General features: G+C 36.7%; 1 protein-coding gene across 1 annotated transcript; it reads left to right on the top strand.

Annotated features, from left to right (window-relative positions):
- Window positions 1–5,040: 5,040 nt before the first annotated feature.
- Window positions 5,041–15,002, top strand: LOC137742859 (FHA domain-containing protein At4g14490-like). Its single transcript, XM_068482804.1, has 3 exons — window positions 5,041–5,350; window positions 14,290–14,639; window positions 14,739–15,002. The coding sequence occupies exons 1-3, from the start codon at window positions 5,041–5,043 to the stop codon at window positions 15,000–15,002; spliced, it is 924 nt and encodes a 307-aa protein (XP_068338905.1).
- Window positions 15,003–25,703: the final 10,701 nt, after the last annotated feature.

Here is a 25,703-nt window from a genome sequence, read left to right as displayed (position 1 = left end):
TATCCCCACTTTTTTTGAGTGGGATGCCTTTAATTCATAGGTAATACTTAAAATGCCCATTTAGGACCGCCTGGTCCGTTCAGACCCACCTAGGCATTCACCTAAGTTGTGACTCACTTAGACAGAAAATAGATAACTTTCATTTTGAATTTTATTTTTCTCAATAAATTGTAAGAGACTTGTTGAATACTTAAATGAACACACATTATATGCTTGTTCCCCATTTTTTTTCATTATGTTCCAATATTTCATAATATATATGTCATTGTATTTTGTAGTTTATGATGAAATTATATATATATATATATATATAGTATAAATAGACACTTATTTACACAAAATATAATGCATTTACTTAAATCTACCTAGTCTGCCTAGCCGTCTAGGAGTTAGGCCCTAACCCGCCACCCGACTAGCGCCTAGCGTATTTTAAAACTTTGATTGAGTGTGAGCCAGTTGAAGAACAATTAAGTTTGGTTTGAGCTCACATCCCAAATTCTTGAAATTTTTACAAAACATATCAAATGAATGTGAGCTCAAACTGAACTAAGTATGAAACTTAAGGTTTTAAGTATCGTTTTTTATATTAAGTGTGAATTTGAAACATATTATTGCTACGGTTTAGTGGTATTCCTCTTCACTTGTGAGTGAGAGGTCCTAGCTTTGATTCTCACCAAAGGCGATTTTAAATCACATTATTGCTAACCCATTGTGAAGCTAAGCCCAACCCTTGGAGTAAAACTCAAATTTTAGGTTTCAAACTTATCCCAACTCGCTCCAACCCTTATGTCAAATTTGAGTTTTAACCCAAAATTCATTTTTTAGAGCAAATTTAGCCCAAAATTTTCCCTGGGTTAGTGGGTTAGTGTCACATCCCGGCCCGGGGTCCACCACATCCCGGGCCCGCTCCACCACCTTAGCACGATATTGTCCGCTTTGGGCCCCGACCACGCCCTCACGGTTTTGTTTTTGGGAACTCACACGAGAACTTCCCAGTGGGTCACCCATCATGGGAGTTCTCTCGCGCGCTACTCGCTTAACTTTGGAGTTCCGATGGAACCCGAAGCCAGTGAGCTCCCAAAAGGCCTCGTGCTAGGTAGGGATTGGAATATACATTTAAGGATCACTCCCTTGGGCGATGTGGGATGTCACAATCCACCCCCCTTAGGGGCCCGACGTCCTCGTTGGCACACCACCACCAGGGTTAGACTCTGATACCAAATTGTCACATCCCGGCCCGGGGCGGATCACTTCCCGGCCCCGACCCACCACCTTAGCACGATATTGTCCGCTTTGGGCCCCAACCACGCCCTCACAGTTTTGTTTCTGGGAACTCATACGAGAACTTCCCAGTGGGTCACCCATCATGGGAGTACTCTCGCGCGTTACTCGCTTAACTTCGGAGTTCCGATGGAACCCGAAGCCAATGAGCTCCCAAAAGGCCTCGTGCTAGGTAGGGATTGGAATATACATTTAAGGATCACTCCCCTGGGCGATGTGGGATGTCACAGTTAGCCCACCATATATGTATATTTTTTTTGTTTTATATTTATAAATTCATTGAATTCAATGGCTAAAATCTAATCTGAACAAATTTAGCTGTAAAGAAAAAGATCTAACGGTCTAAATTTAAATCCAACTGCGAAAATAATTAAAAAAAAAATATTTCATGTCTTTCATATTCTTTTATAGTGTTTCACGAGTTTCGTAGCGTCAATTAAGTGATTTTTTTTAAAATATTTATCAGAATCTAATTATTTTTAGATTCAAATGTTCATAGAATTAAATTAGCATATTCAACATAATTTTTTAAAAAAAAGTTATTTTAAAAATCTAAATTTCATTCTTTAATGATTTAGGGCTAAAAATTTAACCCAAAAGGGTTGGGCAAAAAACATGTTTCTCGATTAAAAGTTTTAGGTTTTAACCCAAATGCTTGGAGATGTTATTAATGTAAATAATATCGTTTATTTAAAAAAATATATTTTTCACAGAAATATCTAGTAATTAATTTAGGATATGATATATTTTGTAGAAAAATAAGGCAGTATGTATATAAAATTACCATAATAGAAAGAAGATGTTAGCAGTCAATTAGGGGAGGAAACAAAGACATTAGCATAATATAATTAGTTGGAGACTAAATACTTTATCATTCATATGACAAATAATTAAAATAAATGAAAGGACTAAAATTATATTAATGTTTTAATAACAGAAAAAAGATTATATTGATTTATTTGTACTTTCTTGAGAGAAGAATCTAAAAATTGGTAGGACAAAACAAAAAACTGTAATATACTTAAGATATATATAGGATATGCCTCTTTTTGATAAAACGCACGTTTTGACTCTTAAAAAGTACAAATAATTTTAACGCACGCTTTGAATTTAGATTTAACAAAGATAAAAAATTGAGAGCGTCTTCTTCGCACCTCTGAACCAGAAACTTATAACGCCGCACGCTGCTACGACTGCATCAGAGTTCGAAGATTTGATCAAGGTCGGCCTGGGTAATTTGAATAAAAAAAGGGGCCGCCGTAGCGCAGGCTGCGCAGCAGCAGGGATTCCCTCACGGGTTTGCAGGTTTTCCGACGGGGTCGGATCCGTCGTTCATGTGCTTGATTTCCGGGGAGAAAAGGCGTGGCCTCACCTCCTTACAGCTTCGCCATGCCACGTGTCATGTAATACTTGGATATTAAAAGGCATATGAAGCCATTGCTGCGAGTGTTTAGTAGTTTGTCCTTTTTCCACTTTAGTGCATTATTACAGCTAAAAGCATTATAATTAGCATAATTATTTTACTTTATTGCATAATTACCATGAAGAACAATACGAAATTAACAACAAAATTAAAATTTATCAATAAACCCACACCTAATAATTCAACATTACCATCACATCAAACCCAACCATTATGCAACTTATCCTACAATCATTCTAGCTAAAACCTTAAATGGTCTCGTAGAGAAAAACAAACTCTTTTAACCGATGAATGATGATTTTAAAGTTTTATATCCATCAAGATATGAATCGATATATACAAGTTTTTTCATTTCAAATCCACATCATAATTACTAACAGATTCGCTACATGATTTTTATTCAAACTTAGATTTTCAAAGTTCAAAGGCGTAGGCATCAATGTTGAGTGTGGTCATTGTAACTGCTATTCAACCAATTCTACATGCATATCTCTACCTTTGTTCGTTGAATTATACAAAAAATTTAAATGCATATTCAACTAATTCTACATGCACATTCCTACAGGCCAGGTAACATCTGGGCCCTTGATTTCTCTGAACTTACTCAATTGAGTAAACTCGATTTTATGAATAATCACTTTGATGGTCTCTTGCCAATAAACCTTTACTCATGCAAACCATCAAAGCACTTCGACTGACTGCAAATAATCTTGAGGGACAAATACATATTGAGATTTTTTTGTTGAAATAGTTGCCTTCCTCTCACTTTCTGAAAACAGATTGACCTGTGCCACCAGGGCATTGAAGATATTGATGGGTTCAAAAGTCTAGGGGTACTCCTTTCAGGCAATTTTCTCAGTGAAGAAATGGCAGATGGTGGTATTATGGTTGCTTCTTCTGGGTTCTAAATCTATCCATTCTCAGCTTCTATAGGTGCCAAAGTACATGGTTGTTGAATCTCAAGAAACACAAAGTTAACAGACTCACTGACCCGGTTGGGGACTTTTTCAATTTTTTTTCCTTTTTATATTGAATAATAACTTAATTTCAGAAGAATTTCCCATGGAGCTTTGCATGCTACAAGCATTGTTTTCACAAAATGCTGCAACTCAAACAGGTTATAACTATGTTGACTTTCCCATTTACTACCAACAGGCTAATGCGTTTGTTTTCTAAATGGGTTAAGAAAAAATTTATATATTGAATTGGGATTATGAGGGTAGTTTAGGTGGTAAATTTTGAGTTTGAAGAGATATTGATTGTTTAATTAAAAATAATATGCGTGTAGAGAATAAGTTGGATATAGAAATAGGTTATATGGGTTTTAATAAAATTTCTTTTAGCCTTTCAATTATTCTAGTACGTGATGTTTTTGAACGCAATGGAGAATAACTTCTATAAAACGGATTAATTGTTGCATGCTCGCTTTGAAGAAAGTTGAGGCTCTATTGTAAAATCAATGGCAATATAGAAAATAATTCATCACTTGTCAACATGCAAAGTCCCTTATTTTCTCGATATAAAATTCATAATCTCAATATGCCCGCTCAACATGGGAAGGAACAGACATAGTGATATCTATAGTTATCCTTTATCCAAAGAGATCCCCATTTTTGGGTAAAAATGGGGACTAGTAGTAGGGTCCACTTTACGTCGAACTTCGACAATCCGAACCTTCTATTTTGTAAATCTTGATTCATAAATCATCATTCTAAAATTTCAATTTAATCTGAAACCATTTGCCTATTTAATTATAATGATGAAATTTCATTATTTCTTACAAAACAAAATGTTTGTCAATTTCTTTGAATTCAATTAGATGTCTCAAATATTCTCGATTTGGCTAACATTTTACAAAGATGATCTATGAGTATTCATTCCCTTAAAGTTCTTTACGATATATATTCAATAATTAACATTATCATTTGGACTAATTATTGTTGATCTAGTCTTGCCTGACGTGAAATATGCATAATGTTGGACGTGGCAGATAGACTAAGCATTATATCGTGTTTTTCATGTTTGTGTCGTTTTCATCACATATCCGATATGTGACAATCCATCCCTAATTTTTACATTTTTATTAATTTTAAAAGAGTGATTTGATGAAAATGTCCTAGAGGCGAGGGTATTGACTTTCTTTAACCAACATATAGTGAGACATACGAAATATTATTTTAGCGAATCCTCGTAGTGCTTGTCAGTACGAACGCGAAGATTTAAGCAGAATCAAAATCGGAGTTATGATTAAAATTTTACGAAATATCGAATACCGAGGACAAATTGATAAATTTCATATGTGGAAGATATTTTCATGGCATGCTTTAGGGAGCCATATGGACATTTGGATAGGGAGTGCAGAGAGTGAGAGAGATGGATGGGAGGAGGAAGAAATGAAAGATGAGGGATTGGGGGCTACCCAATCAGAAGGAAATGAAAGAAGAAAGGTGAGGGGTGCTGCCAATCAGGGAAAAGCAGAGGAGAGACCAACCAATCGGAAAAGAAGAGAAGAGAGAATGACCAACCAGAGAGGGAAGAAAGGAGGGAAAGGAAGGAAGAGAGAAGGAGAGAAACTCAGTCCTTTCCCCTTGACTCGTGACCTGTTTTCAACGACCCGACTTCCTGCGATGATTCTGATGTTTTCCGGCAAGTTTGACACCATTTGACACCCCAACATCATTCCACAGCCTCCCTCTACTTATTCCACCCCAAGACTTATAAAATTTGGCTCAGGTCCATGAAGAATCGCACCGGTGGGTGCGATGGTTCCACGGCGACAATCTGCCATTTCTAAAGCCACCATTGTCGATCTCCACCATCAAACAACTTCCTTTAAGCTCAAGAACAATGCCTAATCATTGGTTGACTTGATTTGAGGACGAATCAAGAAACAACCATTCTAGGGTTCCAGCGGGTTCGTGGTGATTTGAAGCTTTTCCTGGCTAAATTGGACTTGGCCACAGGTATAAAACTTACTCTACTCATTTAGATCTTCATTCCTGTAAATTTTGAGAATTTTTTAAATTAGTTGAATTTTTCGGCGAGTCGAGGTGGCCGACTGCCATGTGCGGCAACACATGGCCAGTGGGCCGACGCTGCTTTTTGAGTTAAATTTGATGTTCTGATGTCAATTTGATAACCGTTTGTTATAGTTTGATAGTTTGAACCTAGTATGGAATACTACGTCACTTGACCATTTTATGATTCGACAATCCAACCGTTGGATCATCACCAAACTTTAATACGTTATAGTACGTAATATTTGAGGATATTAGAAACTTATGGATTGGGAATCCGACATACAGATCTTCCCAAATTGAATTTGTAAACTCGTAAAATAAAACGTTGACAACCACTTGAATTGTGATTGGCGGAGATCCGACCGTCGAATCGTGGTAAGATTTTAGTATGTTGTTTTAGAAGCATAATGTGGATATTTGGAAGTTACAGCTTAGAAATCCGAGATACAGATCTTCCGGATCGAGTTACGTAGGGTTGTGGACCCTACCGTCGATCTTTGACCAACGGTTGACTCTTGGTCAATGAGTTTCAAATCATTCTAGAACATCATTTGGGATTTGTTTCATGCAAGTTACGTGTTCTAGCAATAAAAATTTTGAGATGTGATTTGATATTTGTTCAAGGCGACGATCATTTGTGACGCCTCGATATTCATGCTAGGGAGTTGTAGCGTGGACTTCAAGTGAGTGGGTCTTTTTCTTTTTATAGTGTGTGTGTGTGTGTGTGCGCGCGTATATATATAAACTTTACAATTTTCACAAATATTTTTGAATTGATTTATGCATATCATGCCATGATTAAATAATGTTATAAGAAATGTTGCACTATTATGAAATGCCAAAATGATCCTACGGGATGAGTAGGTAAGTTCAAGTAAGTTTATGATGTTGATTAGAATCATTGAATAGTTGTGGCATGCTTATATTCATGTAGCTTGGTCATCATTGTTGCACCCTGGTGTTAGTGTTCGTCCCAGGCCAAGGCCAGTCCTTCATGTGTATGTTCACCTCCCACATCGCACGCTCGCCTTGGATCTAAGTAGCTGCCAGTCCTGTCGTACAGGTCGCATTAGGCGACTCCGACTCGTAGGTGATCGCGCATAACGCCAGTCTTCATGTGATCATAGCACAATAGCATATATTATACACCCAGTCATGTCATACAAGTTGCATTAGGCGACTCCAACTCATGTGCTAGCATAGAATGATGAGTCATAGGTGCAATCATACAGGTCGCATTAGGCGACACCGATTAGTGTGCTAGCATAAGTTGTTGAGCATCTGATTTTACTTATATTACTGTTGAGATTTTGGGATTTTGGGATGTCATGCCTTATTTACATTTTGTAGGCTACAGTAAGTATTTTCATATTATACATAGTATGTATATTTTGGAAACCATACATGTTTTACGGCGAAGGGTTATAACATTTTCAAAGGTTTTTATTAAAACTTTATTTTCAAACCCACTCACCCTTGTTTTTTGCTCCTGTAGGTTTTAGCTGCTAAACTTTGTATCGACGAGGATTCTTGGCAAATCTCAATATCGGTGGCTATCTTTGAGGGTATAATCCTTATCCTATCTTACTGTATTTATGCTCTAACATCACATATGAAATAGGTTCATTCCCGCTCACAGCACACTCTTGTATTTAGGCTATAACATCTCACATCGCCCAGGGGAGTGATCCTTAAATGTATATTCTCATCCCTACCTAGCACGAGGCCTTTTGGGAGCTCACTGGCTTCAGGTTCCGTTGGAACTCTGAAGTTAAGCGAGTAGCACGCGAGAGCACTCCCAGGATGGGTGACCCATCTGGAAGTGCTCGTGTGAGTTCCTATTAACAAAACTGTGAGGGCATGGTGTGGGCCCAAAGCGGACAATATCGTGCTACGGTGGTGGAGCGGGCTCGGGAAGTGGTTCGCCCCGGGTCGGGATGTGACAATTTGGTATCAGAGCCTAACCCTGACCGCATGTGTGTCGACGAGGACGTCGGGCCCCTAAGGGGGGTGGATTGTAACATCCCACATTGCCCAGGGGAGTGACCCTTAAATGTATATTCTCATCCCTACCTAGCACGAGGCATTTTGGGAGCTCACTGGCTTCAGGTTCCATTGAAACTCTGAAGTTAAGCGAGTAGTGCGCTAGAGCACTCCTAGGATGGGTGACCCATCGGGAATTTCTCGTGTGAGTTCCCAGAAACAAAACCGTGAGGGCGTGGTGGGGGCCCAAAGCAGACAATATCGTGCTACGGTGGTGGAGCGGGCCCGGAAAGTGGTTCATCCCGGGCCGGGATGTGACATAGGCACTTTTAGGTTTAAATTTATTCACATTATCCACATCACTACACTTTATGGCTTCGTCACCTTCCTGGTGTCGGCCAACATAGCTCGATTAGAAGTCCTAGCAGATATTCCGGATCGAGGTATGTCACAATATCTTAGCGGGTCGTGTCGTGTAACATTCTTTTAAAGTGAACGAGTAATATGATTCGACCCTAAATCGACCCGTTAATAATATCAAGTAATATGACCTAACCCGTCATCCGTTAAAAATATATTTTAAATCAATAAATATTGAAAATATAAAAATTGAAATTCGCTGAACTGAATAAAGCGTAAACAACAATCGACGGTCAAATTTAAATCTAAGATTTATGGATTATGATGTCGATTTCGGAGTTGCCCCTTCATGAAAGTTGTAAAGTTTGTCATTAGGAGTGGTTGTGTGTGTGTATACATATATTTTACATTTTTACACTCTTACAATAATTATTATTATTTTGCACTCAAATAAAAAATATTATTCAAGAGATTTGGAGGGTTTTAAAAAACTAAATGACCATGTAATCATCGTCTAAGCGTAGAGGACCCAACCACAAGCATTTATAAATACTTTCACATTTTTCAGACTTGTACATTAATAATTATGAATTCTATTTATAATTATTTTTAAGCTCACTCACCTTATTTTTTCGCCCCTCCAGGATTTTAGTGGCAAAGGTTTTGTGATGAAGATGATTGTTGGTAAAAGTTGTTATGCAGGAGACTCCTCCTTTCAGTATAAATGTCCTTACTTTTCTTTTACTGCAATTTATCTATACCCTGACATCACTTGTGTGATACAAATTCAATCCCGCTCACATGCGCACTCTAAATTAGTTACTTTTAGGTTTTAATTTATTCATATTTTTTCACATCACTACGCTTTATGACTTCGTCACCTTCTGGGTGTCAACCATCACATCACGATTTGGATGTCTACGTGGACATTCCGGGTCGGAGTGTGTCATTTTTAGTAGTTTAAAAAAATTAAAATTATCACAATAGCTTTTTCCTTAACGTGTCAAAACGGGTTACCTACGTGTCACTTTCGTGTAAACCCATTAAAACCCTATTATTAACGGGTTCTTATTGTGTGACCCAATAACAATCCGATTAGTTATCGTGTTGACTCAAAACTCATATTTTTGTATTATTTACGTGTCATGTTAACATTTCGTATAATAAATTGACAGATCAAGTCGGAGGGGACTGACAAATTGATTTCAACATTTGACGCGTAATCTCAATTGGAGTTTGATGTTTCTAACGTTAGCCATTAAGCCTGGAATTATCATCATACAAATCATCATGGAACTGGAGCATTAACAATATAATTATGTGTTCTTTAATTTTTGTTTCAAATAAGAAAATAAAATGCGTTTGTACACTTACATAGGCTGAGACTTTATCTTTTTTATTTCATTGAAGGCCTGTATTCAAGAATACCAAGACATCTAGTTTTTCCTAGAATAAATTACGGTTTGACCTCCTAAACTATCACTTAGTTGAAATTGACCATCTAAACTATTATGTTGATAAATTAGCCCACTGAACTATTTAAAATCAATCAATTAACCCCTTTCCATTAGATTGCATAATCAATTCCATAAAATTCAAGGCCAAATTAGTCATTTCCTCATCAATTGTTACTTGTTAGCTATAACCATCAATAAAATTTTGACACATTGACACAGAATAATTCAAAAACATATGGCATAATGAGAAAACATAAAAGAACCAAATTTTTAAGTGACTGACTATCTCACATTGTCATTACACATTAATTTGTTTTCAAATGTCATAAGTTCATTGGTGGTTATAGTTGACAAGTAAGAATTGATGAATGAAAGACTAAATTTTCATTAAATTTGACCAAATAAGGGATGAAATCTACCGACAAAGGATCAATTGGCTTATTTCAAATAATTTAAGGGGCCAAATGGTAATTTACCCTTTTTCATATTCAAAATTTACCAGAGTATTATGGTTTAATGAGACAAGCAAATTGTGTGTGGGGTGCTTCATACACATGATATCTACTACATGATAACTATTTAATTTACAATTAATCCCCATATAATTTGCTTCATTATCATTACTTAAGGGATCCTTAAGCACAGATTGATGAGATTTAAATCCTATATTTATGGGGTCTAAAATCCTATATATTATTCATGAGACAGACGTTGACCACACAACTATTTTCCCTGATGAGAGCCAACATCATTTTCGCTGTTACTAGTAGGGACGACATCGCCTAGCTTATGACAAAGGTAATTCATGGATAAATATTCACTGCCCTTTTATTTTTTATTTTACTTCTTGTTAGCTGATAGAAATGACACACCCCGACCCAGAAAGTCCACTTGGACCCTGAATCGAGCTGTGCTGGCCGACACCTGGAAGGTGACGAAGCCATAAAATGTGATAGAGTGTAGAAAAATGTGAATAATTTGAACCTAAAAATTATTAATACCAGAGTGCGTTGCGAGCGGGAGCGAACCCATTTCACACACGATGTCAGAGCATAAGTAAGGTACAGAAGTGTGGGTAAGAATCATACCCTCAGAAATATCCATCAATACTAAGATTCGCCACAGATTCTTGTCGATACAAACTTAGCAGCTAAAACCTGGAGGGCACCAAATAGAGAGTGTGAGCAAGCAGTAAAACCAAGCTTCCCAAAGTTATTACCTCTCTAAAAGGAACGCCCCTAAATGTAAAACCCGTATCGTTTTCCATAAGACAATACAACATATATATATAATCCAAACCATACTCAGAAATGGCCAGAAGCACGGTTTGCCATCAACTCCACCATGCAATAATAAGTAGGCCAAATAAACTTAATCAATACAAAATCATATATCAGTCGAAGTCATCTAATATGACATGTACAACTTATCCATATCTCATCAATCATGGCTAGCATATAAGTCGGAGTCACCTATAGTGACCTGTACGACTTATCCATATCTCATCAATCATGGCTAGCATTGGCTAGCATATAAGTCGGAGTCACCTATAGTGACCTGTACGACTTATCCATATCTCATCAATCATGGCTAGCATATAAGTCGGAATCACCTATAGTGACCTGTACGACTTATTCATATCTCATCAATCATGGCTAGCTAATAGCTCAATAAGTATACCTGCACACGAGTCAGAACCACCTAAAGTGGTCTGTACGACAAGACTGGGTGTAAATAAATACGCTCAAATGCTACGATCACGTGAAGACTGTGTGAATAATTGCAGGTCACCTACGAGTCGGAACCACCTAAAGTGGTCTATACGACAGGACTGTGCACCTACCTTGGATCCAAGGTGAGCGTAAGGTGCGGGAGGTGAACATCACGTGAAGGACTGTGCCCTGGCCACGGGCGGGAGCACTAACACCGGGGTGCAAGTTTATGAGCTATATTATATCTCAACACAATCATACTCACTAACATCACTAACATCAACATGTACTCACCTGAGGCTTACCTGGGCGTCTGCGGCGTCATATAGCACTTCAAAGCATTCACAATAGTCAGGTCCAGGTAATATCCATATGAATATGCCATGATGCAATCTAAACCCAAACATTTCATGATATTCCCAAAATATATATAATACGGCGTAACATGTACAATCAATAACACCCTACTCCCAAACCATTTACTTTTGAGAGTAATCATTAGTGATAAGCCCAATTAGACTCTAGTTACATTAACTATCATACTTACCTTTCCTTACTTCAATTTCTTGATTCTTCACACATTGATTTATGATCAACATTTAATCACTAAATCATAAAGCTAAATCTCACAATTCCCACCAATGTCCCTCACATTGCTCAATTCACTAAACAAGGCTATTGTCTCGATTATTTAATCTCATTCATTATATGGCTGGATCTAACGTCTTGTTAGACTGCCTACGTACCCTAAACAGGGATCAAGCCATTCGTAGTTCGAAATGATTAATTGTAGGTAACAAGCATAGATCACTATAGAAGTGCTTGTGGAACTATCAATTATATGCCTATGAAAGAAAAAGGCCCACTCACCTGGAGTCCACGCTATGATTATCTTATACGCACATCGAGACATCACGATCTATCGTCGCCTGTGACCAATTATCAAATCACATCTCAAAGTTTTTACCGATAGAATACATAATTTACATAAAACATATCCTCAAGGACCTTCAAGAATAATTTGAGAACCATTGACCAAAAGTCAATCGTCGATCAAAGATCGATGGTAGGGTCTACAACCCTGTATAGCTCGATTTGGAAGATCCGCATATCAGATTTCCAATCTGCAACTCCCAACGATCCACAATATGTTTCTAGAATAACATATTAAAATTTCATTACGATCCAACGGTTGGATCTCCGCCATTTACCCAAAACCAAGTGGACGTGAACATTTATTTTACTAACTTACAAATTCAATTCGGGAAGATCCGTAAATCGGATTCCTGATCCATAAATTCCTATGATCTTTAAATATTACATATTATAATGTATCCAAGTTTGGTGACGATCCAACGGTCGGATCGTCAATTCACATTTTCATCAAGCAATGTATCGTAACGAATTTAGGTTCCAACGATCAACCTATGTCATTCAAATAACAAAACTGAATTCAAGACATTCGACATAGCCTAAAAATAGCATTGGCGGCCCACTGGCCACGCGCTGCCGCACGTGCCGCCGCAGGTGGCGGTCGGCCGCCCCGACTCGCCGGAAAATCCAACTATTTCCAAAAATTCTCAAACTTCACAGAAATGAATATCTCACTGAGTGGAGCAACTTTCATACCTGCCACAAAGTCCAAAAGTGGACGGAAGATGGTCAATTTTGCCCACAAAGCCGGCGGATGCCTAAAACTTCCCGACGTCGTTCGTCGTCTACGGTGGTCGAACGGGGTCAAGGTTGGTTGGGTTTTGCTCCTGGGATGATGGGCTACAAAGCCCAAGTGGTTGCATCGGCCATCGCTTTGCCGATTTGCCGGAAAATCGAAAAGGGTGGCCGGAGCACTATTGATTTTCGTCAACTTTCGTGGCCTCAAACCGCCACATCCCATGGTTAATCAAGGTGGTTCTTGGGTGGGTTTTGTAGAGGGGAATGATAGCTTCAAGATGGTGGTGGTGGCATCGAAAAACTCCACCGGAGTTGGCCAAAATCAACCTTGAAAGATGGGTAGTCGGAGAGGTGTACGGACGGAACCCACGAGAGCTTTTCCCCCCTTTTTTTCTTTCTTTCCTTTTTTTTTTTTCTTCTCATTTCTGATTTTTGGCTTCACCCCACAAAGTGGGGATTTAATTTAATTAACACTAAACCTTGAATAACCAATTTCGAACGTCCGTAACTATACCGTTATAATCCGGACTCGCAAACCGCTTTCGCCTATACGTTTGTACCAACAAGTACTACGAGGATATGCTAAAAGAATAAGTCCCACATCTCTCAAGTCGATGGTCAACGGAAGTCAAAGTCCTTACCTCTAGGGCAATTTCGTAAATTCACGCTTTTAAAATAAAATAAAAACGTAAAATTTGGAACGAGTTGTCACAAGAAACATGTCTACATATAAAATGAGAAGGAGAAAGTGAAGTTTTTAAAATACTATAAAATACCCTCCAATAATTAGATATTTAAAATATTACTATTTAATTAGTGAAGGACAAAATAGTAAATTTAGAACAATTTGAATGAAATTAAAATCTTAAACAAAATAAATGGGGTAAATCTCAATTTACTACCCTCAAGTTTCGTGGTTTTCAACATTTAGTATATGAAGTTTTTTTCGTCCTAGAGTCTTACCTAACGTGTTAATTTTGGGACAGTCTCATACATCCATTAGTCTGGTTGTTAAGTCTTCCGTTAACTGATGACGTGGCGCCCATGTGGACAATGACTGGGCACCACGTGTCATTAAAAAAATTAATTAATAAAAGTATTAAAAATAAAAAAAAAACCAGAATACCTTCGTCTTCCCCACCCGACACCCCTCAATCCCCTCCACATCTCCCAGGGAAAGCCCTAATTTGCGTGCAGAGATGGTAGATGTGAACAAGTTAGCGTATTTCCAAGTGATCACAGGCCTCGAAGACTCCGATTTGTGCGTGGAGATCCTCTACACCCATGGCTAGGACCTCGAGCTCGCAATCTCCTCCTTCACTCTAAAAAGCATTTCAAAACTCAATTACTTTTTCCCCTCATTTCTTCTCTGCCAAAAATAGAGCCTTCAGCTCTCAAACTGGTTATGGTTCAAGGTCCGCGGAAGGGCGAAACCTTAGAATTTGTACCCGGATCCAAGGTCCGAATCGCCCGTGTTGTTCGGGGCAACAACCTCCCGATCAAAGACTCCGGCATTTCCTTTAAGCACCTCTCCATCGAATCTGAATCAGGCAAATGGGTTCTCCGATACCTCGACTCCTCAAACCGCACTGTTTTGAATGGGTTGGATATCCCCCCAAATACGCCTGTGGATCTCACTGACGGCAACGAAATCAAAATCGGTGAGTACACTTTCATCGAGGTAAGGATCGCCAGATACGAAGAGAGTCGATTAAGATGGAACCCTAGGCGTGTGGCGACGACAGTGGAAGCTATTACGGTGCTAGTTTCGGAGAGTCGGGGAAGGGGATGTAGGGTTGCGAAGGAGAGCGAAGAGATATCGGAGGTAGAGAGAGTGAATATTGAGAAAATTGAGGTTGTAGGGAAACGAGGAAGGGGCCGACCACCCAGAGCTAGGGTTTTGAAGACTGAAGTTATGGAGGATAAGCCTGTAGAGGAAAATTTGGCACAACAAGTGGATACGAGGAAAACTCGGAGCTCTAAGATCGAGGAATTGGGGAAGATCCCAGGTACTGCCGGAACCTCCACAGTCTCCGATGCTGGCGGTAGGGACGGCCTTCATTCCATTCCTCAACCGTCGTACCAATCTGGATAGTCGTCAAACCCTATTGCGGCACTTGGATTTTTTGGGGAAGGGAAAGGGCTGGGTTTTCGAGGAAGACAAAGGCATTCTGGTTTTTTATTTTTTCCAACTTTTATTTAATTAATTTTTTTTTAATGACACGTGGCACCCAGTCATTGTCCACATGGCACCACGTCATCAGCTAAGAGAAAACTTAACAGTCAGACTAACAGATGTATAAGACTGTTCCAAAATTAACACTTTAGGTATGACTCTGGGATGAAAAAAAACTTCATGTACTAAATGTTGAAAACCACGAAACTTAAGGATAGTAAATTGAAATTTACCCAAATAAATAATTCGAAAAAAAAAAACCACGATTGCGGTGTCATGGCTTTGCTTCATTTTTTTAAACAAAAAAACAATCCTAAAAACATAATTTAATATAAAAAATCAAAATACCACGCACATATGTGTATGATAAGAGGCTAGATATAGCTATTATTCATCTTCCATAAATTCAAAGTTAGTGGTAGAGTTGTCGAAATGAGCTTGAAGGGGAAATGTATGTTAAATTATCAAAAAAACATAATGTTAGAGAGACTAAATTTGTAGATAAAATTTACAAACTAAACAATGTACCACCAATAGGAATGAGAACGTTTATGACTTAAATCGTAATCTAATCATCAACTTCCATATCATTTACTATGCAAAAGTTTATCTACAAATTTAATTTCCTTAACATTATCCATTGAAAAATGTATTCTTTTAATGAATTGAAATAGGCAGAAGCACAGCTGGAAAGTTAGCCCATCTGGTGATGTTTTTATTTTCGGTAACAAATCTGGTGAAGCTTTCATTTTGATAGAAAAGAATAATCAACAACTACTCAAACAAAATGATAATTTTGCATGTTTTAAATCAATGTTCAAGCATACATCCTTGGGGGGGGGGGGGGGGGGGGTGTGTGTTAATTATTCTTCTTTTGGTTTTGAATATTTTTATTTAAAAAATATGTAACCAGATTTAAAACATGAATTTTAAATTTTAAAAACACAACGGCTACACCCTTACGCGTGTGGAAGACAGAATCAGAAAAGCCAGAAATCTAGGACCCCGGATCTGTAACAGAGTCATCCCGTAAGATTTCCCTTATCAACATGTGTAAAATGAAGACCCAGTTGGGGTTTATCCCCTTAAAATAACCTAATTTGGTAGTGCAGCATTACCTATCGCCTTAAAATAACCTAATTAATTTGGTAGTGCAGCATTACCTACCGCCTTAAAATAACCTGGTTAATTTGGTAGTGCAGCATTACCTACCCCCCTTAAAATAACCCAATTAATTTGGTAGTGCAGCATTACACCCACACAAAACATACCATATTATATGACGTGTTCGTTTTCATTTGGAACTTGAATAGAATATAGACTCCGCATTATCCGGCATCATATTCAATCAAAGCGAAAACCGAGTACTACTAGACAAATGAAGGAAACCAATTCAAAGCGGCATAGGGTCCATAAAAAGCGAAGCAACATGCAATATCTTTCATAAATTTCCCCACGTGGGTGAAGTCGTCTCCTCTTTTGTAAAGTAGATTCTCAATTATTGGACTAGTAGAAAAACTACTTGCATGACAAAACTTTAGGCGACAAAACAAATTTTGTGCTTAAGTACACTTTGCATGACAAAAAATATGTATGCCGTTGTGCAAAATGTCTGTCAAAAAAAAAAATTTACCCAAAACCATTCCGTGACGAGAAAGTTCGTTGGGCGAGGATGATTTGCTGAACGATAGTTTTTGTTTGTTGTTAAAGACTCGAAAAAATTAGCGGTAAATTGAGAATTTGGCGCCCAATTTTGCACCGAAAAGAACTTTGAATAGTTTCGTTGCCTCGAAAATAGTGGTCGATGAATGTCTTTCAAACCCCTATTGGACGACCAATGATTTTCTAGCTAATTAGAATAATTGAAATTAAAATTCTGTAGTCATGTTTGATATCACACACGGTTATGCTGCTGCTCTAGCAGTTTCTCCATATGGCTAGGCATTCCACAATGCAATATTGACATGTGAGGAAGAAGGATCACAGATAGGTAAAACCCAATTTGTATGGATATTACAGTTGTTTTTTGTTGCAAAGTTAATTTCATAATTAGAATAGGTTCGTACACCAATATTTACTTATCATACATCTATTTCAATTTTTGATTATGAATCAAATAAATTAAAAAAAATTAATGAACAAAAATTAATAAAAATGTATAAAAGCATAAAAAAAATATGAATAGCACTATGTTAAAAGTAAATGTTGATGATTATACTTGGTTATTTGTTACAAGTTTTAGTCGGATGTGGACAATATGTAAATGGACAAAAATATTTTCTGCCTTTCTATTTTTTATTTTACTTCTTGCCAGCTGATAGAAACATCTGAGCCAAGAGTCGGAAAAGCAAGATATCTAGGACCCCGGATCTGTAACACTGTCAGATTTGCCTTATCAACATTAGACCTGGCAATTTCTTACACGATCCGTTAACACGACATGTAAACGACACGAAAATAACGGGTTTCGGGTCAACACGATAACTAATCGGGTCATTATCGGGTCACACGATAATAACCCATTAATAACGGGTCCTTAATAGGTTTACACGAGAGTGACACGCGGGTAACCTGTTTCGACATGATAAGAAAAATGCTATTTTGATGATTTTAATTTTTTAAACTACTAAAAAAAACTTACTATAAAATGCAATAGATATAATGAATATGTATATATTGTTTATTAATTATTATTCTATATAAACTTTAAATTTTAAGTTTTATTTATTTATTTATTTTTATAGTATATTATAGGCAAAGATTGAGATTAAAAATCATAAAACACATTAAAAATAAAAATATCAAGTAATATAAAAATACCAAACACATAAAAAAATTATAATAATTAATTCCCCGCCTAATATTTCAAGAGTTTCATCCATTTCCCGCCTAATGTTTGGGAAATTTTGCAGCCTATATCCATCCATTTCCCGCCTAATATTTAACCCAAATAAACTCTAAGTGTTAATTAATGTATCGTTTTGATGGGATACGCATCCTATGAAACAAATTTCAATGATCCAACTGTCAAACTTGTTTATATATGCTTCGAGATCGCATACGCCAAAATTTGCAAAAAAAAAATATTCAGAGATCAAGAAACGAGACAAAACTTTTCAACGGTTATAAACGAAAAATCATGATTTAACGGTTGTTTTAACTCTGATTTTGATGATTTTTTACAGCTATACTCTTTGACCCTATATGAATATAATGAATGAATTCGATCTTCAATTTAAAATATTTACATTGGTGGATACCACAAAATCTTATGTTATACTTGATAAAAGTATAAATAAACTCTCAAGTGTTAGTGAATTTATCATTTTGATGGGATACGCATCTTACAAAACTAATTTCAACGATCCAACCGTCAAACTTGTTTATATATGCTTCGATATCGCATACACCAAAAATTGCAAAAAACAAACATTCAGAGATCAAGTAACGAGACAAAAAATTTTGACGGTTATAAACGAAAAATCACGATTTAACGATTATTTTAACTCTGATTTTGATGATTTTTTACAGCTACACTCCTTGACCCTGTATGAATACAATGAATGAATTCGATCTTCAATTTAAAATATTTATACTAGTGGACACCACAAAATCTTATGTTATACTTAATGAAAGTATAAATAAACTCTTAAGTGTTAGTGAATCTATCGTTTTGATGGGATACGCATCCTACGAAACTAATTTCAACGATCTAACCGTCAAACTTGTTTATATATGCTTCGAGATCGTATACGCCAAAAATTGCAAAAAACAAACATTTAGAGATCAAGTAACGAGATAAAACTTTTCAACGGTTATAAACAAAAAATCATGATTTAACGGTTATTTTAACTCTAATTTTGATGATTTTTTACAGCTACACTCCTTGACCCTATATGAATACAATGAATGAATTCGATCTTCAATTTAAAATATTTACACTAGTGGATACCACAAAATCTTATGTTATACTTGATGAAAATATAAATAAACTCTCAAGTGTTAGTGAATCTATCGTTTTGATGGGATACGCTTCCTACGAAACTAATGTCAATGATCCAACCGTCAAACTTGTTTATATATGTTTCAAGATCGCATACACCAAAAATTGAAAAAAAACAAACATTCAGAGATCAAGTAATGAGACAAAACTTTTCGACGGTTATAAATGAAAAATCACGATTTAACGGTTATTTTAACTCCGATTTTGATGATTTTTTATAGCTACACTCCTTGACCCTATATGAATACAATGAATGAATTCGATCTTCAATTTAAAATATTTACACTAGTGGATACCACAAAATCTTATGTTATACTTGATGAAAGTATAAATAAACTCTTAAGTGTTAGTGAATCTATTGTTTTGATGAGATACGCATCCTACGAAACTAATTTCAACGATCCAACTGTCAAACTTGTTTATATATGCTTCGAGATCGCATACGCCAAAAATTGCAAAAAACAAACATTCAGAGATCAAGTAAAGAGACAAAACTTTTCTACGGTTATAAACGAAAAATCACGATTTAACGGTTATTTTAACTTTGATTTTGATGATTTTTTACAGCTACACTTCTTGACCCTATATGAATACAATGAATGAATTCGATCTTCAATTTGAAATATTTACACTAGTGGATACCACAAAATCTTATGTTATACTTGATGAAAGTATAAATAAACTCTTAAATGTTAGTGAATTTATCGTTTTGATGGGATACGCATCCTACAAAACTAATTTCAACGATCCAACCGTCAAACTTATTTATATATGCTTCGAGATCGTATACGCCAAAAATTGAAAAAAACAAACATTTAGAGATCAAGTAATGAGACAAAACTTTTCGACGGTTATAAATGAAAAATCACGATTTAACGGTTATTTTAACTCCGATTTTGATGATTTTTTATAGCTACACTCCTTGACCCTATATGAATACAATGAATGAATTCGATCTTCAATTTAAAATATTTACATTAGTGGATACCACAAAATCTTATGTTATACTTAATGAAAATATAAATAAACTCTAAGTGTTAGTTAATGTATCGTTTTGATAGGATACGCATCATATGAAATTAATTTCAATGATCCAACCATCAAACGTGTTTATATATGCTTCGAGATCGCATACGCCAGAAATTGCAAAAAACAAACATTCAGAGATCAAGTAACGAGACAAAATGTTTCGACGGTTATAAACGAAAAATCACGATTTAACGGTTATTTTAACTCTGATTTTGATGATTTTTTACAGCTACACTCCTTGATCCTATATGAATACAATGAACTAATTTGATCGTCAATTTAAAATATTTACAGAAGTGGATATATACCACAAAATCTTATGTCATGATGATCTATGAAAATTGAGGATTTTGTAAAAGGAATAACATGTAAGCTTTGAGTTCCATTGGCAAGGTTACATGGTCGTTTAGATTTTTAAAACCCTCCAAATCTCATGAACAATGTTATTTATTTTAGTGAAAAATTAATAAAATTAATAATAATTATTGTAGAAGTGTGAAAAATGTAATCACTCGTAATAAAAAGCTTTACAACTTTCATTAAGGGGTCAACTCCGAAATTTAGTATGCATATACTGATTTAGTATTATGTTTTACATTTTTTTTGGTCAAATTATGTTTTTCATTTTCATTTTTATTGATTTAAAATATATTTTTCTTAACGGGTAACGGGTCGGGTCATATTACCTGAAAATATTAACGGGTTGATTTCGGGTCGGGTCATATTACCCGTTTACTTTAACAGGCATTACACGACACGACCCGTTAAGCTATCGGGTATGACACGAAAACGACACGAACACGAGAAACACGACACGAATGCCAGGTCTAATCAACATGTGTAAAATGAAGACAAAATAGGGCTTTGTCCCCTTAAAATAACTAATTTGGTACTACAGTAAATAGATACGAACCCAGAACCACGCGAAACATATGAGATTATATGACCGGTTCGCTTTTACCACTAGACCTGGCATTATCCGGCATCATCTTCCATCAAAATGGCACTGGATCCATAAAAAGCGAAGCAACAATATCTTTCATAGATCCACAAGGACCAAAATCCTAGTGAAATTAGAAACACGCACCATGACAAACCCTTGCACGGCAATAGGTCTCGGAACTCCTCGTTTATATCCTTCCACATATCCATTACTTGTTTGTTAAATACATCAAGCGTCTCTTGCTCAGACACCTTATATTGCTTCATATAGCAATCAATGCTAGAAAGTACATGCCTCCCTCTTTCTAAAATAAGTTTTGGGTAATAACCTAAACTTTGAGCAATTTAAAATTTAAAATTCATTAAATCCAAGGGCTGAGATCAAATATGATTAAAACTAACAGTAAAAAAAATAATAATAATAAAACAAATCTAACGTTGCAAAATTAAATCCAACTGCTAAAACAATTAAAAAAAAATGTTTAAATAAATTCACCTAAAAACTCTATAAATACATGTTTCATAGAGTCGGTTTAGTGAATTTTTAATTTTTCTTAGAATCTAAATATTTTTAGGTTAAAATGTTCTTAAAAATAAATTATGATAATCTACATAAATTTTATTTTGAAAAAAGTTACCAAAAAAAAAAAAAAATTAGTCTAAATTTATTTTTAATAATCTTAGGCTAAAATTTTAACTTAGAAGTATTGGAGCAAAAAAAAATTGTTTCTTGGTTACAAAATTTAGGTTTTAATCCAAATGTTGAAGATGGTTTAAGGAGAAATTTTGTAACTTTAATATAGCTTATATTATTCAATGTATAGAGAATTGTACCTTATGCCCCCAATGTCATCCATGAGCCCAAAAATGATATTGGAAGCACGAGAATTTTAGGGTTTATTGCCAATTGGACAACCACTAAAATATCTCATTCGTTACATTATCTTCCATGTGAACCACAAATACAGTTGAAAGTAAGGTGTTACCTGTGACATCCCACATCGCCCAGGAAAGTGATCCTTATATGTATATTCTCATCTCTACCTAGCACGAGGTCTTTTGGGAGCTCACTGGTTTCGGGTTCCATAGGAACTCCGAAGTTAAGCGAGTAGTGCACGAGAGCACTCCCAGGATGGGTGATCCATTGGAAAGTTCTCGTGTGAGTTCCTAGAAACAAAACTGTGAGGGCGTGGTCGGGGCCCAAAGCTGACAATATCGTGCTACAGTAGTGGAGCAGGCCCGGGAAGTGGTCCCCCCTGGGCCGGGATGTGACATTACCAACAGAACCCGTTGCAACGTGTATATACTCCTCCATGCTTGGGATGCATCGTTTGGATAGCCATCTAGCCTCATCAAAGTAGGCTTGGGCAGTAGCTTTCCACTGTATTTGACAATGACATGTGTGAAAACTAAAACTTCGATAGTTAAACTAGTCCTAAAGAAAGTAAAGTTCAAATATAATTAAATTTCCTTTTTCTTTCTCTCCTTCCGTGAGAGACCTTATCTCCTCTGTGAGAGTTTTCTTCCCCTTTTGGTGAGGGTCTTCATCTTGTCCACCTTCTTAGGCACCGACTTTGGCTTTGGCTAGAGTCGATTGCCTCTTTTCCTTTTCTTCTTCTGTTTTCTTCTCTTCTCCCCTTCTCTGTTGTGTTCTTCTCTTTTCCTTTTCTTCTTCTTATGCTTCTCCATATTTTTCCCTCAGGCATGTCCTCTTCTTCATCTTCCATCGGTATTCCTCTCCCCATCCCTTCCTTAGTCAGATCTTCAGCCATAGTTCCTTTTGAGTTCGTGTGTAGAGTTGGGGTGTTGTTCCTGGCTAGGGTGTTTCCCACATCACCACGTTCTCCTTATTGTTTGCTGTTTTCGGCAGTGTTGCTCGTGGGTTTCCCTGAGCTTTTTCCTGATAACTGGCTAATCCTTCTTTGGTGCCAACTATCACCTGTTAATAGCTGTGATTTGATTGCTGTTCAGGGTTGGCGGTGGTGCCTTAGACGCGTTGCTCAATGGTGGATGATGTTTCCTATGGCTGGCCTGGATTTTTATCGGTGGATGAGTTCTCAGTAGAAGCTTCTCGATTGGCTGGTGGGTGTTTTTTTGGGTTTCACTGTTGTGGGGCCTCTTTTTTTCTGTTGGCTTCGGCCATTTTCTGTTTGTTTAATGTTGTAGTTGAGCCTTTGGTTTTCTTGTACTTTTAGGCTTGTTGTTTTAATAAAAGTTGAGGGAGTTTTGACTATAGTTTTGCTACAGTTAAACTTTTTCCAAAAATAAAAAAAACAAGTAAAGTTCAATAGTTTGAGAAGAAAAAAACCGAAGCTCTTTTAATACCCATAAAGTGAAAACTAAAAACTAAAAACTAAAATTTGAAAACTCAAAAAGAAGCATTTAATTTTTCATTTGTTACTGAAACCTGAACTCTAAACCTAAATCTAAACTAATCTAATTCTTCGCAAGTGGCCCTAAACTAATAAAAAAGAAGCTTTCATTTTTTATTGAGAATTGTACCTCATGCCCCCAATGTCATCCATGAGCCCAAAAATGATATTGGAAGCTTGAGATTTTTAGGGTTTATTGCCAATTGGACAACCATTAAAATATCTCATTTGTTACATTATCTTCCATGTGAACCACAAATACAGTTGAAGGTAAGGTGTTACTAAGAGAACCCGTTGCAATGTGTATATACTCCTCCATGCTTGGGATGCATTATTTGCATAGCCATCTAGCCTCATCAAAATAGGCTTGGCAATAGCTTTCCACTGTATTTGACAATGACATGTGTGAAAACTTAAACTTTGATAGTTAAACTAGTCCTAAAGAAAGTAAAGTTTAAATATAATTAAATTGCCTTTTTCTTTCTCTCTTTCTGTGAGAGACCTTATCTCCTCTGTGAGAGTTTTCTTCCCCTTTTGATGAGGGTCTTCATCTTGTCCACTTTCTCAGGCGTCGACTCTGGCTTTGGCTGGAGTCGATTGCTTCTTTTCCTTTTCTTCTTTTGTTTTCTTCTCTTCTCCCCTTCTCTACTGTGTTATTCTCTTTTCCTTTTCTTCTTCTGATGCTTCTCCTTATTTTTCCCTCAGGCATGTCCTTTTCTTCATCTTCAGTCGATATTCCTCTCCCCATCCCTTCCTCAGTCCGATCTTCAGCCATAGTTCCTTTTGAGTTCGTGTGTGGAGCTGGGGTGTTGTTCCTGGCTTGGGTGTTTCCCACACCACCACGTTCTCCTTATTGTTTGCTTTTTTCGGCAGTGTTGCTCGTGAGTTTCCCCGAGCTTTTTCCTGGTAACTGGCTAATCCCTATTGGTGCCAACTATCACCTGTTAATGGTTGTGATCTGATTGCTGTTCGGGGTTGGCGGTGGTATCTTAGATGCGTTGCTCAGTGGTGGATGACGTTTCCTATGGCTGGCCTGGATCTTTGTCGGTGGATGAGTTTTCAGTAAAAGCTTCTTGATTGGCTGGTAGGTGTTTTTTTGGGTTTCACTGTTGTGGGGCCTCATTCTTTTTTCTATTGGTTTCGGCCCTTTTCTATTTGTGTATATTTGTGGTTGGGCCTTTGGTTTGCTTGTACTTTTGGGCTTGTTGTTTTAATAAAAGTTGAGGGACTTTTGACTGTAATTTTGCTACAGTCAAACTTTTTCTGGAAAAAAAAAAAAAAAACAAGTAAAGTTTAATAGTTTGAGAAGAAAAAAACCGAAGCTCTTTTAATACCCATAAAGTGAAAACTAAAAACTAAAATTTGAAAACTCTAAAAGAAGCATTTAATTTTTCATTTTTTACTGAACCCTAAACTCTAAACCTAAATCTAAACTAATCTAATTCTTCTCAAGTTGCCCTACACTAATAAAAAAGAAGCTTTCATTTTTTATTGAGAATTGTACCTTATGCCGCCAATGTCATCCATGAGCCCAAAAATGATATTCGAAGCTCGAGATTTTTAGGGTTTATTGCCCATTGGACAACCACTAAAATATCTCATTCGTTACATTATCTTCGATGTGAACCACAAATACAGTTGAAAGTAAGGTGTTACCAACAGAACTTGTTGCAACGTGTATATACTCCTCCATGCTTGGGATGCATCGTTTGCAGAACCATCTAGCCTCATCAAAGTAGGCTTGGGCAGTAGCTTTCCACTGTATTTAACAATGACATGTGTGAAAACTTAAACTTCGATAGTTAAACTAGTCCTAAAGAAAGTAAAGTTCAAATATAATTAAATTGCCTTTTTTCTTTCTCTCCTTCCATGAGAGACCTTATCTCCTATGTGAGAGTTTTCTTCCCCTTTTGGTGAGGGTCTTCATCTTGCCCACCTTCTCAGGCGCCGACTCTGGCTTTGGCTGGAGTCAGTTGCCTCTTTTCCTTTTCTTCTTCTGTTTTCTTATTTTCTCCCATTCTTTGTTGTGTTCTTCTCTTTTCCTTTTCTTCTTCTGTTTTATTCTTCTGATGCTTCTCCCTATTTTTTCCCTCAGGCTTGTCTTCTTCTTCATCTTCTGCCGGTATTCCTCTCCCCATCCCTTCCTCAGTTCGATCTTCAATCGTTCCTTTTGAGTTCGTGTGTAGAGCTGGGGTATTGTTCCTGGCTCAGGTCTTTCCCACACCATCATGTTCTCCTTATTGTCTGCTATTTTTGGCAGTGTTGCTCGTGGGT

The sequence above is a fragment of the Pyrus communis genome, chromosome 8 (assembly GCF_963583255.1).
Source record: "Pyrus communis chromosome 8, drPyrComm1.1, whole genome shotgun sequence".
NCBI lineage: Eukaryota > Viridiplantae > Streptophyta > Magnoliopsida > Rosales > Rosaceae > Pyrus > Pyrus communis.
Note: the sequence above shows the minus strand (reverse complement) of the source record. Positions and strands in the feature narration are given on the sequence as shown.